General features: G+C 51.2%; 1 protein-coding gene across 1 annotated transcript in view; it reads left to right on the top strand.

The window, feature by feature from the left end:
• Positions 1 to 13149, top strand: part of WSCD2 (WSC domain containing 2) — a 98573-nt gene extending 85424 nt beyond the window's left edge. The window contains exons 7-9 of the mRNA XM_068562758.1: positions 2965 to 3129; positions 4769 to 4969; positions 10932 to 13149. Coding sequence (XP_068418859.1) covers positions 2965 to 3129; positions 4769 to 4969; positions 10932 to 11284 — 719 coding nt within the window. The 3' untranslated portion in view covers positions 11285 to 13149. The remainder of the gene's footprint in view (positions 1 to 2964; positions 3130 to 4768; positions 4970 to 10931) is intronic.
• Positions 13150 to 13520: the final 371 nt, after the last annotated feature.

Here is a 13520-nt window from a genome sequence, read left to right as displayed (position 1 = left end):
CATCTCCCAGGAACTAGGCTGCCACATATGGTCGGGCAGGTTGAGCACTGCACAGGCATAACCTAGAAGAAAAGTAATGCCTGAAAGCCAGCCTGTGCTCTGCCTGTCATGCCGTGCACTCTAGATGGCAGCACATCTGCCCAGAGGAAGGGGAGGGAACCTTTATCTGATTTGCACAAAGGTGCTGTAAGAGCTAGTGGCAGCTTCACCAACAACCTGTCCCCTGTTTGGCCTGATGGGCGTACCGGTGGTGGCCAACTGCAGCTGCTTGCATGGCAGCTGAATCTTGCTAAGAGCCCAGTGAGCAGAAATGTCTTTAGCTAGTGTGGCCCTTGGCTTTATTTACACTCTGGTGAGGAAGGATGAGTGTTTGTTAGTTTCTAGGAAGTGTTGGTTAGTCTGTGCAGAACTGCGTTACCCCAGCTTGGGGGAAGGGTCATACACAGCTTAATTATCCCGTGACCATGAACAGCTTTGATGTGGACAGAACCGACACTGGAGCCTTTTCAATAGCCCCTGATTGATGGGTTTGCTCATTCCCAGTGCCTGGCCCCAGGCCATTACTGGTGTTCAATTTCCCATGTCACACTCGCAGGCCCTACACACTGGGGTGGCTTGAGAGTCATGTGGTTCATGAGGCTGCCAAGAGTCTGGTCCACGATGGCTGCCATTTATTGAGTACCTACTGTGTGCCAGGTACTGTCTAAGCTCTTTAGACTGAATTAACTCATCTAATCCTCATAACAGTCCAATGACGTAGGTGCTGTTATTATTACCATTTTACAAATATGGCAACTCGGCACAGAGAGGTTGAGTAGCTTGGCCAGAGTCTCACAGCTAGGACAGAACAGAGTTGGGATTCAGACCAAGGCAATCTGGGTCCTGAGCCTGCACTCTTAATCTCAGCTTCTCAACATATACTGCAAATACTTCACATGCATTGTCCATCTAATCCTGGAAGTTTTATTAGCCCCACTTTACAGGTGAGGAAACTGAGGCTCAGAGAGGTGAAGAGGCTTGTTCAGTGTCACACAACTAGGCCATGATCATCCTAGATCGAAACCCAGGTCTGTCTGATCCCAAAACTATATACAACACTGCCTCCAGCGTCTATTTCGATTTGTGGAGCTTAAGAACCAAATAAACTTCCTTTTTAGTGCTGAAAATAACCACCTTTATCCTCGCCGCCCAGGCAGTATTTGAATGGAGAATTCTGTTTTCAGGGGAAATTGAGGAGCCGGGTTCTTTCTCTCTCCCAACATTTTATTATGAAAAAATGTCAAACCTCTAGAAAAAAATGGAAAGAATTACACAGTGAACCTGCTAGACTTATCCTACAGATTTTACATTTGTCAACATTTTGTTCTGTTTACTTTATCATACATCTCTCCATTTCTTCATCCCTCAATTTTTATTTTTGGATGCATTTCGGAGTAAGTTGCAAACATCATTACACTTCAGTCTGCATATCACTAATTATAATTCAATATTTACTTATGATTTTTTGAAGTAGCATTTACATAGAGTGAAATGCACACATTTTAAGTGTACTATTTGATGTCAACTGGGTCCTATGAAATCCACACCCCTGTCAAAATATAAAACATAACCACACTCCAGAAAGTTTTGCATCTAGGCTCCTTTTTGCAATGTGTTCTCATGAAAACCATTCCCAGACACCTACTTGGCTTGATAAAGATGCTTTTTGGTTTGTTTTTTTCCAAAGTCTGCTCTCCTCTGAACAAACAGATTAAACGTGCATGGTGGGGAAGAGACCTGGTCTCTGGCTAGCAGCATCAATACTAAGAGCTCACAGCATGTGAGCCCTGTGTTAACACTCAACACCTATTCTCTTTTCTAACCCTCCTAACCAACCCCCAGGATGTCATCATTATCAGCATTCCCATTTTACAGGTGAGGAAACCGAGGTTTATTCAGATCCATCATTTTTCCAAGGTTACCCAGCAAGGAGGTGGCAGAATTTGAATTTAAATTTAGGACTTCAAACTTTTCCCTTGAAGGGCTATTGTGAGACAGCAAGTAAGGATAATAAATGTTTCTTGGATGGATGGGTAGATGGATGGTTAGATGGATGCCAGATAGTATGGAAAGGGCCAGGGAATCAGCAAAGGACAATATGGCAGGTTTTCTGACTAAACAAATAATTGTTTGAATTACAGTAGCAGAAAGTAATACAAGAGAGATGGACATAGTACACTAATGATAGCCCAGGGAGTCAGAGAAGGAAGGGAGGGAAGGAAGGAAGGAAGGGAGGGAGGGAGGGAGGGAAGGAGGGAGAGAGGGAGGGAGGGAGGAAGGAAGGAAGGGAGGGAGGAAGGAAGGAAGGGAGGGAGGAAGGAAGGAAGGAAGGGAGGAAGGAAGAGTCCAATTCAGCAGAGAGCAGGATGATAAGCAGTCAAAGGCAGGTAGGAGGCAGTGAAGGCTGAGGGACCAGTGCACCTGAAGCTGCCAAGTCAGGAAGGAGCAGAGCACGGATGAGACAGTGAAAGAACCAAGTGGCTGGCAGGTGGGGGAGTTTGAGGGGAGAGCATGTGGGTGGCGTGAGCCTGGGAGGATGCAGGGGCCAGGCCACACGGGGCTTGAAGGTCAAGATAAAAACCTTGGACTCAGTCCCATGCAGATGGACAGCATTTGTGAGTTTTAATCTGGAGGCAGGTGTGGGGGTGATAAGAGACTCACTGTGACAGGGGGGAAACTGAGGCTGGAGAGAAGGCTCATCCTCCTGGCTGACTTTTATTGAAACCATACCATGTGCTTATCCTTTTTCATATATTATCTCATATAACCACTTTCCCATTTCCAAATGAGGAAACAGGCCCAGAAAGCACCGTGTCGCACAGCTGGGAAGTGGCAGGGATGGGACTCACACCCTGGTCCCTTCTGAACAGGCTCCTTCTGATGTGCCCCTGCCACTGACCCCTGTCTGTGCCCTGCCCTTTGCAGACAACCGCTGCATGGACAGAAGGTTCCTCCCAGCCAAGTCCAAGCAGCTCATCGCTCTGGCCAGCTTCCCAGGTGCCGGCAACACGTGGGCTCGCCACCTCATTGAGCTGGCCACCGGCTTCTACACCGGCAGCTACTACTTCGACGGTTCTCTCTACAACAAAGGTGAGGAGGCGGAGGGGAACAGGGAATGGGGGCAGGAGCTTGGGAAAGACCCCCTGGGAGGACATGGGACTACCCCTTCCTGAGCACCTACTATGTGCTGTTCAGCTCACCCGGGCATGTTTATCGAGACCTACTGTGTGCTTAGTACTTTCCCTTCACTTACATCCCACAAACATTTCCTGAGTATCATGTCCTGGGTACCTCACCTGCTTCCATCAACATTACACACTTATCAAGCACCTGCTATATGCCTGGGACCTTCCCTCCATTTAAGTCATTCCTTCAGCACTTACTGTATGCTGGGCACCTCATACAGGAAACTGAAGCCCAAAGAGATGACACGATGTCCCAGATCACTCATTGAGTTGGAAACACAGCCAGTATCTTGAAGGTCTAGTATTGATACATTAGCATTCTAACTGGCTTTGAAGAGCCCATCCAAATGCCTTAACTCCCATGGGCATGGGAGGCCAAGATGGAGAAGAGCACAGTCTTGGGCGGCAGGATGGCTTAGCTTTGAACCTTAGCTCTGCCTCTCGCTAGCTCTGTAACTTGGGCAAGTTATTTGCTCTCCCTGGGACTGTTTCATCATCTATCAAATAAAACCCGCAAAGGATTATTGAAAGGATCAGTTGTCTACTACATGAAAAGGGCTCAGAGCAGTGTCCAGCACGGAGTCGGTGCTATAGAAGCATCCTCCAGCTACCCAGAACGTCTTTCAGTTCCTCAGCTTTTGAAATGAGCACCTGATCAGGTCCCTCCTTCCTTTTGCTTAATTCCTTTTAAAGGCTGTGTAGTCTTTCTGGTCCAGTACTAAAACTCTTCATCACAACCCCCTCTTGCCCTCTGCTCTCCTGTACCAGTCGCTCATGTGCGACACGTTTCTTCCCACCCACCACAGGACCTTTGCACCTGCTGTTCCCACCACCTTTCCCTCCTCACTTGGGATGGTAAATTCTTCCTCGTCCTTCAGTTCTCAGCCTAAGCACCTCTTCTCCCAGGAAGTCTTTCTGGATGCTGCCTGACTAGCTCAGTGATCTTGGCCAGGCTGGCTGGGCTGCTCAGCTGCAGACTGCAGGTTGGACCCATGTCTGTTCCATGGGTCTCTCACCATCCAGGACCAACAGGCTTCCAAGGCATGTCCTTCTCAGTGACAGCAGAAACACACAAGAGTGGACAGAAACGTGATGCATCCTGAGACTTTGGCAGAGACCCATTTCCGCCCTCAATCCGCTGGCCAAAGCAAGTCATACGGCCGTGCCCAGCATCAGTGGGGTGGAGATGTAGACTCCACCCAAAGAGGAATCCTCCAGCACATCACGGTCAGGCCACTCTCGTGGCACGTAGGCATGATTACTCCTCTTCTGTAGCTCTCACCACGGCAGTGACTTTACATTCATTTATGTCACTATTCAAATTATCTGGCTCTCAAAAACTAAGACCCATGGATGTTTTTGTAAATCATTTTCTCCCTGCCCAGTGCCTGGCATGTAGTAGGTGCTCTATAAGTACGTGAGTAAATGAATGAGTGGACAAATGAACATCTGACGATTCCTGAAGGGGTCCAGGAGGGGGTGGGGTGGACCTCTTGTGTCCCTCAGCTCAGTGCCACTTTCCCTAACCCCCTGGTTGTGGGAAGGGTTTAAAGGTGAGCGGGACCACTGGCGCAGCGGGAGGACCATCTGCATCAAGACGCACGAGAGTGGCCAGAAGGAGATCGAGGCCTTCGACGCGGCCATCCTGCTCATCCGCAACCCCTACAAGGCCCTCATGGCGGAGTTCAACCGCAAGTATGGCGGACACATCGGCTTTGCTGCCCATGCCCATTGGAAGGGCAAAGGTACTGCTTTGGAGTGGGGGGGATGGGGCCCTTAGGTGCAGAGGGCAGTGCGAGGGGCTGGTGCTGTCTCCTGCCAGGAATCCAGGAGGGCAGCCTTGAGGACATGTGTGTAAGTGTCCAGGTCCTGCTTACAGATGAGCAGGTATGCTTTGCACATCCCACCATACCCACCAGCATCACCCTCTGTGAGCCAGGTTGTTATCATGGCACAGTGGTTAAGGGCATGGGCTCTGGACCAAGACTCCCTGAGTTCAGATCCCAACTCCACCACTTCCTAGAAAAGCTCCTTCACCTCCATGAGCTTAGATTGTCCTGTTTATAAAGTGGAGGTAATAAAAATCCAAGACTTTAACCCTTTAAAAACACTCAGTGGACCCTCGTGTTCAAGAGTCCTTTCCTGGGATCTGAATCCAGCCCAAGGTCAGTGGCTGAGTGGCCATGAGGTCACCTATGAGCTCCTAAGATCATCATTCTATGAACCCTCTCAACTACTCTGGATTGGAAAACTCAGAGAGGTTAAGTGACTTGCCCCAGGTATAGCTGGGAAGTGACAGTGTCAGTCTCCGAGCAGTAAACTTCATTAAGATGATCTGAGTTTGATGTTCACCTCTGGTGCTTAGTAGATTCCAGAATGGAAGAATGTCTCAGTACAGAGCAGCGGCCCACAGTAGTGGGGAGAGCTCCGAAGTCAGACCCAACCTCCTCAAAATCCCATGTCAGTTATCACCCATATCTCCATTACCATAATGGAAGTCACCTCCATGCGTGACCAGAATGTCAGCAACACCCCAAGGTGAGAGACAGCCTGCTAGCTGATGCCTGGGTTAGGTCAACACAGTTAACCCTGTGTTATGGATGGGGCAAGCTAGTTTCAGGAGGTGAAGGCACTTTTCCAGGAAGTGGTGGAGCAGGGGTTTGAACCCAGGGAGTCTTGCTCCTGAGCCCATGCTCTTAACCACTGAGCTATGATAATGAGTTAGACGGAACGTCAGTGGCTAAAAAGCCCCCCGCTCAGAGCTCCTGATGCCAAGTAAGTACTCTGTGAAGGTGAGCCCTGCCGACCTCATCCAGCTTCAAGGAACCAAGCTGCTGCAGCCTCTAGGCCCAGGGGTGCTTCCCACTCCTCCAAACCCTCCCCCTGGCCCCCAGCTGCTCCACGCTCCAGCCCCTCCCCAGAGAGAACCAGAGCAGGCAGGACGACGTTAACTCAGCCAATCACATTCTCAGCACTGATGTCATTGATGAAAACCCTTGGGCCTGCCTGACCAACTGTGCCCTGGGTTCCCAGTTTGCTCAAGGGACCTGTCTGTCCCTTCCCCTGCTTCACCCCCTCTCTCAGTGAGGGGGTGGAAGCTTGGACAGGTGATGACATTTGTTCCCAGGGGTAGAGACCTCTGAATTATTTATTTGTAGAACAGTCAAAAATGACCACTGTTTGGAGCCAGGCTGAGAAGTCTGCAGGTGCCAACGGCAGGACCCTGTCCCGGGATCAGATGCTCTGCCTGTCAAGCTGCAAAGGACCTGGGAGATCGCTGAACCCAGGCGTCCTCAGCCCCAGCAGCACATCAGAATCCCAGGATGTGGGGAAGTCCCAGTGCCCAGGCTGCACCCCAGACGATTACTGGAGTGGAGCCTAGGCACTGGTATTTTTTAAAGCAGTGTGCAGGCAGGCCTGAGAACCACAGATTGATTCTCTATTAATGGGGAAAATGAGACCCAAGAGAGGCAGGGCCTGCCAGAGTCACTCGGGCACATAATGGCGGGACTAGAGTCCAGCTCTCCACCTCCCAGGCATCCTGCTGCCCCAAGTAAAAAGGGAGGGAATTCACTGGGGAAGCTCATATGGGACCAGGCACTTAGCAATAATTGTCTCATTTAAATCTTCTAATTACCCGAGGAGGTAAGAAGGGCTGCCACAATCACCGGTAGCAGAAAACCATCCCAGGAAGGGAGCGAGTCATGTGGCGGAGGCCCCAGGAGTTGAGCGAGCTGAGATCCAAACCCAGGCACTAGCTACCAGGCTGTCTCTCACCTTGGGGTGTTGCTGACATTCTGGTACATTCAGAGGCTCCCCCCTCTTGGCATAACCCCTCGTCTCAGGTTTAGGCAATTTCCTAATTCCCAGGAGCCACCTTGCCTCTTCCTTATTCAAGACAGTTGGGAGCTTTAAAACCAAAGATAAGGGAGGTGTCAGGACAGGCTGAGCCCAGAGGCTGCAGGGGATGGGAAAGAGGAGATTTCAGGACACACACCTCCTATTGGGGGCCTGGGGCCCCCTCATTAGTCTGGGTTGGGAGGGACCTTCTCCCAATGCTTCCTCCCAGGCCTGACCCAGGTCTTCAAGTGCTCTGCCTGAGAGCCTTCCCCAAAGAACCCCATGCCCACGGACCCCACCCACCCATTCCTCTCATTTGCATTAACATCTGACCCTGTAGGCACTTGAGTTTGAGACCCTTGCCTGCTCCAGCAGCGTCAGTATCACTTGGGAATTAGTTTGAAATGCAGATTCTCAGGTCCCACCTCAGGCTTACTGGATCAGAATTCTCATTTTAACAAGATTCCTTCCAGAAGCTTCTTCTGAGCTTTCAAATTTGTGAATCACTGCTTTAGGACACCCTTGGCCGGGAATGTGAGGGTTACTCCCACCTAAGAGCAGAGGTCACTCACCCGTGTCCCCCTCCCAGTTATAGCTGGGTCGAGGCTCGTGTCACCACCACCCACCCCCGGCTTTTGGTTCCATAACATTGATTTTATGATATCCCTGGAGTGGGCCCAAAGCAAAGTTTTATGTGATACTATTACACAAGGTGAATTGTCCTGGATCTGTTTAATGAAACAGAGACCGTGTTTAATGATTCCGTGGAGAATTAAATACAGTTAAGCTATTAATCAGACCCCGGTTCCTCCCTTTGACAAGAAGATGAAGCAGAGAGTGGCCAGCCCGTGTCCCGCCGGGCCCTTGTGGGGGACAGTTCCGGCAGAACCAGCACTCATTACCAGTGGTCCATGGCATAGTGTGCCTTTATTGCCCAATTTGAAGGCAGCCATCAATTACCGGGAATCCTGAGCTAAATGAGGGCTTTTGTTTTTCATTTTTGTTCTTTGTTCCAGCGAAGTCATTCAGGAGCTTCAAGTGAGGGATCTTTGCTCTAGGAAGGGGGGGGGAGGGGGCAAGTATCTGCTGCCCCAAAATGATGGGCCACTTGGGGCATCTCAGAGATGCTGGGGACCAACATCAAGAATAATTGTAGCCAACATTTATCCAGCACCTCCTATGTCCCAGGCCTGGTGCCAGGGTCTGCAAATCTTATTCCATTCCATCTGTATGGTGTGTCTAGGATGGAGGTCTTAGCACAGTTGCCATTGTGCTGATGGGTAAACTGAGGCTCAAGGAGACCTCCTGACGTCCCCAAGGTCACACAGCCAATATGGAGAGGAGCTGGGTTTTGAACCCTGGCAGTCTGACTCCAAAGTCTTCTGTGAACAGACCCGTGTCTTAGATGACACCTGAAGGTGAGGTAAGCGGATGTAGACTAGGATCTGGGGCGAGAAGAGTGCTGGCGATGGTCAGATCAGGTGCTCTTAAAGGGTTTGCCAGGAGGGCAGGAGCCAGGCTCAGTCTGGGATAGACGTGAGTTCAAATCCTGCCCTGGACACCCACTGTGTGGCCATGGGCAGGTGGCTTCACATCTCTGAGCCTCCTTTGTTCCCGTGTGTAATATGGAGCTAGAGTAATTCCTACTCTCCAGGCTTCTTGTGGGCACTGCATGAGGTATTGCGTGCAAAGTGCCCAGCACAGTCCTGGCACACAGTAGGTGCTCAGGCAACGTACATTCCCACCCGAGGGAAGTTTGCAGTCACAGGGATGCCATGTCGTCTCCCCCCAGCCTGTGTCCAAGGCCAGGGGCACCGTCTGGGGGATCCAGGCCATCGTGCAGACAGGCCCTTCGTTTTTCTTGAGGACCACCCTCCAGGAACCTCTTGAGATGGTCACAAGTAGCTAAGCCTGGAAGTCCATCCAGATCTGTGTGTTACTGGGTGACTGAGTGCCTTCTCCATCCATCTGGGTTTCTGCCATGGGAGCGGCAATTGTCCTGAATCACCAGGGATGCTGTGAGATGACTCAGGAATGGGGAAATTCTTTCTCAAAGAGTAAAGCAGAGTATACACATGCTAGATTTTTTCCTAATCACACAGATACATCTGGTCTTATAACAGTACGGGCCCAATTAGCTAGATACATTGTAAATAATCTATTTGAAGGATAAAAAATATCTTTGTCATCAGCATAAATATTTCCCAAGCGGCTGTGGTGTTCCAGGGGGTCACTGGGGGAGCAGGAGCCTCACCACATATTCTGATGTGCTCTGCAAAGAAAGAGGAGCCCTTTATCACATCACAACTCGGCGGGTGGGAATTTCAATTTAGTTCAACAACCATTTATTAAGCCCCTGCTGGGTGTAAGGCAGTGGGAGGGAGTGGGGGTGAGGCTGCTGGTGCCTAGGAAAGATGGGGGCCTGGAATCAGGCAGGCCTGGTCTGGATGATGCTTCCCGGCTGTGTGACCTTGGGCAAATTACTTCACGTCTCTGAGCCTCCGTTTCCTCACTGGTGACAAATGAACAGTAGTCTTTTCCTTTCAGGGTAGTTACTATGATTAAATGAGATAAGGGGTATCCATCATCCAGCACAGGATGAGGATTTAGTTATTAAGAACCAGCTGGGCTCCCCAACCCAGCTTGGGAGACTCACTGAGCCTCGTTCAGTAAACATATCCCTCTGGAGGGTGCAGGGTGGTGCTGCCCCTGTGAGAAGCAGGGGGTATGGCTTCAGGGTTCCGGAGTACAGGCCCCATGATTCTCCAGCTGGGGCTCAGAATTGAGGCTGCAAATCCCTCTCTCTGTTCCCAGCATCCTCCATGACCCGCCTCCTGGGTTCCCCTTTATCAGAGTTTCAACAGCTCCTGGGGCTGGCTGGCTGGCTATCTCTCTGAGGTCTTCTCCAGGGCTCTCCGGTGAATTTCCCACATTCTGTTGTAGCCCGTCTCTTGAGTCAGGGGATCCCAAACACACACTCCCAATCTTGGTGACAATCCATCCTGCCCTTTTACCATGGCAAGGGAACAAACAGCACAAAGAAACAGTGTGTGATACTTCAATAAAAAGCAAAGAAAGAGAGATAGGATAGAAAGGTGTCAAAATGACAATGTAAATAATCTGATTTAAACTGCCCTCAGCCCAGAGGAGGTACCTGCCTGAGCCTGGGGAGTCAGGGAAGATGACATCTCACCTGAGAACAGAATAATCACAGTAATAATAATAGCCAACGTTTACTGAGCACCTACTGGGTACAGGGCACCATGCTAAAAATTTTGTATGCTTTTTCCACTTCTCTGTACAAAGGCCCTATTACTATCCTGTGAGAAGATACTGTTACTACACAGGATAACTGCTCCTACACAGGATAACTCGGTAGTTAAAAGCCCAGACTTTGATGCCAGACTGTTTGGTTTCAAATCCTGGCTCTGCCAGTTATTAGCTGCGCTGCGTGACCTTGGGCAAGTTACTTAACCTCTCTGTGCCTGAGTTCCCCCTTCTGTAAATGAAGAAAACGATGATGCCTGCCTCACGGTGTTCTTGTGAGGAATAAGTGAATTGATAGCTCTATTAGTATATCTATTACACTCTATATTAAGATCAATATATATTAAAATATAAAAATAGAGTAACAAGGATTTATATATAAGTCTGTGCCCGGCATGGAGTAAGCACCAGACAAATGTCATTCTCCCCAGAGAGAAGGAGGGGCTAAGATGATTCCAGGCAGAAGCAGCAGCCCTGAGGTGGGAGGAGGGAGGCGAGTTTGGCGATCTAAGGGTTAGCAGTGGTGGCGCTGTTGTGAATTGCCAGCGCCATCTGACCTGCGTCCTCCCTCTGACTTGGGCCTCCTTGCTCTGTCCACAGAGTGGCCAGAGTTCGTAAGGAACTACGCCCCGTGGTGGGCCACGCACACGCTGGACTGGCTCAAGTTCGGCAAGAAGGTGCTGGTGGTACACTTTGAGGATCTGAAGCAAGACCTCTTCGTCCAGCTGGGCCGGATGGTCGGCCTGCTGGGCGTGGCTGTCAGGGAGGACCGACTGCTGTGTGTGGAGAGCCAGAAGGACGGCAACTTCAAGCGCTCGGGGCTCCGGAAGCTGGAGTACGACCCCTACACGGCGGACATGCAGAAGACCATCTCTGCCTACATCAAGACGGTGGATGCGGCCCTTAAAGGGAGGAACCTCACGGGTGTTCCCGAGGACTACTACCCCAGATGATGGGTCGGAGCGGGGCGGGGAGCTGGCAGTCCAGACCAAGCAGGCCCTGGGGACTCCAGACCCCTGGGGGCCCACACCCATCAGTCTCCTCTTCGATTGGGGGACAATCCCCTTGGCTGCTATTGGCCTTCGATGAGTTTCCTGCATGACAAAGGAGGCTCAAGCGAAGAGATTGTGCGGGCGCTCCCCACCTACTCACACCGCGCCCCCAGAGATGGAGGGGGCAACTGGTTTAGGGAGCTCTAGCCACATGGACCCTTCTCTGTCTCCCGTGTCCCTGTGCCCACCACGCTGGGCTCCACTTGTGGGAAGGAGGGCTCATGGGTGTCCCAGAGACAAGGGTGCCCCACCGCAGGTGTTGAGGACCCTGGTGCAAGAGCTAAAGAGAATGACATGGGAAAATGTGGCCCCAGACTCTCCTCCGTGCCGAGCTGAGCGCTCAAGGCTTCCCCGTCTCTGCCCCACCCAGGAAGCACTGGTGCCAGGGCTTATCCTGGCCACTTCTGTTTGAAGAAAGATTGCTGGGAAGTTTCTCTGCGGCCTTAGGTTTCTGACATGCTGGGTGGGTCAGGGGAGCAATGGTGCTCAGAGCAGGTTAACTGGGGCCACCGCGTGGGGTCACTGACGTGCCAACCCACCCCCCAACCAGGTCACAGCGCTCCTGAGAAACGACCCGGTTCCTGTGCACCTCGAGGGCTGGAATTCTTCCCTTTCCTCCCCAGCTGTATCCAGGTGGTGACCCACTTCCAGGGTCCTCAGGCACCAACCATTATGTCACCAGGATGGCCACAAGCCACGTGCAGAATCTGAGTGAGGATGAGAGCTCTGGTAACACACCTCTCCACCGTGGGGTCCCACACGTTGATGTGACACTGCCCTTCTGACCCCTACCAATAGGTCCCTTGCTATCCAGGAGAGAGAACAAGAGGGCTCCAAATCAGGTGGAACCGTGACCGCAAGAGACCCCACTACCTTCCCAGACCGTAGACCTCCCTTTGGTCATAGTCCAACGGGGCCAGCTTCTCTTCGGGGTTGAAGGAACGGGGTGAATGGGATGGTTGTTCGTGTCCATACAAACGCTGCTCTTTTGACGCTGAGACATCAAACCAAAGGATTCCCGAGGACCTAAATCACTGATCATCTGTCTCAGAAAGCATTGAGATCCAGGATCCCATCTCTCCCCCCACCTTGGGTACCGGTGGTTTCGCATCCCCCCACCATGTAGATGCAAAAGCCATAGGTCACAGCTCTTTGCTATTCTGTCTGGAGCAGCCCCCCAAGCAGCCACCTCTGAAGCCTTGGGGTGCAGATAAAGGCTCATTCCCAAATAGCCGAAAGACTATGGAGAAGGCGAGTGTAAAGAGATATATTTTTTTAAGAGGAATATGACTAATACATTCCACCCCTTGGAACGTGGCCATGCAAAGAGAAGAGCCAGGGGATTGGACCTGTGGTTCTCTTCCCTGAGCCCCTCATCTGTAGGATTCGGGCCACCCCGGGGCCCAGCCAGGGGGCTCTGAATGTATTTTGTACCGTGTTTCTTTCCCCCAGGCAAATTTCTAGTCGTCTTTCACAAAGCAGTTGGAGGGCTTGGCCTCCCCTCCCTCTTAGAGGTCAGCTCTCTCTGGGAGACTCTGGGTCCAAGACCTGGGCCAGTTCTTTGCTGGTGGTCACCTCAGGCCACCAGCCTCCGTCTGAAGATTCCTCAGGTCAACACCATCATTAAAAACAAGTTTTGTTGATAATTCTACCACGTGATAGAGTGTCGTGTAAGGCAAGGTCACAAATGGGATGTTTTTCTGGTGTGTGTGTGTGTGTGTGTAAGAGACAGAGACAGAGAATGTTCTGGGAGCATCATTGCTTTGGTGTCTGTGCAACTCTAACTGCCTGTGAAGAACTGTGTGTCTTGGTGTGTAACATTGTCTCTGCCTCTGTGTTCAACTGCCCTTCTGTGTGGTGACACTGCACCCCCCAAGCTGGTGTGATGACCGCCCAGTGTCTGCTGTGTCTGTGTGCCCTCTCCAAAAAGTGCCGCCCAAACCCTGGCACTTGAGGAGGAAGGAAAGCTTTGCATTCCAGTGGTCCCCAGGGCAGGGGACATGCCTGGCCTGCAAGCCGGGACACGTAGGCTCTCATCCTGCTGTCACCTCCGGTACCTTGTGACCCCAGAACTCAAGGAGAACAAACAGGGCCCAGCATCTGCTGATGGCTGGGATTTCCTCCTGATTTCTCCAGG

The sequence above is a fragment of the Eschrichtius robustus genome, chromosome 14 (assembly GCF_028021215.1).
Source record: "Eschrichtius robustus isolate mEscRob2 chromosome 14, mEscRob2.pri, whole genome shotgun sequence".
In the NCBI taxonomy this organism is placed as follows: Eukaryota; Metazoa; Chordata; class Mammalia; order Artiodactyla; family Eschrichtiidae; genus Eschrichtius; species Eschrichtius robustus.
This window is presented reverse-complemented; position numbering and strand designations above follow the sequence as displayed.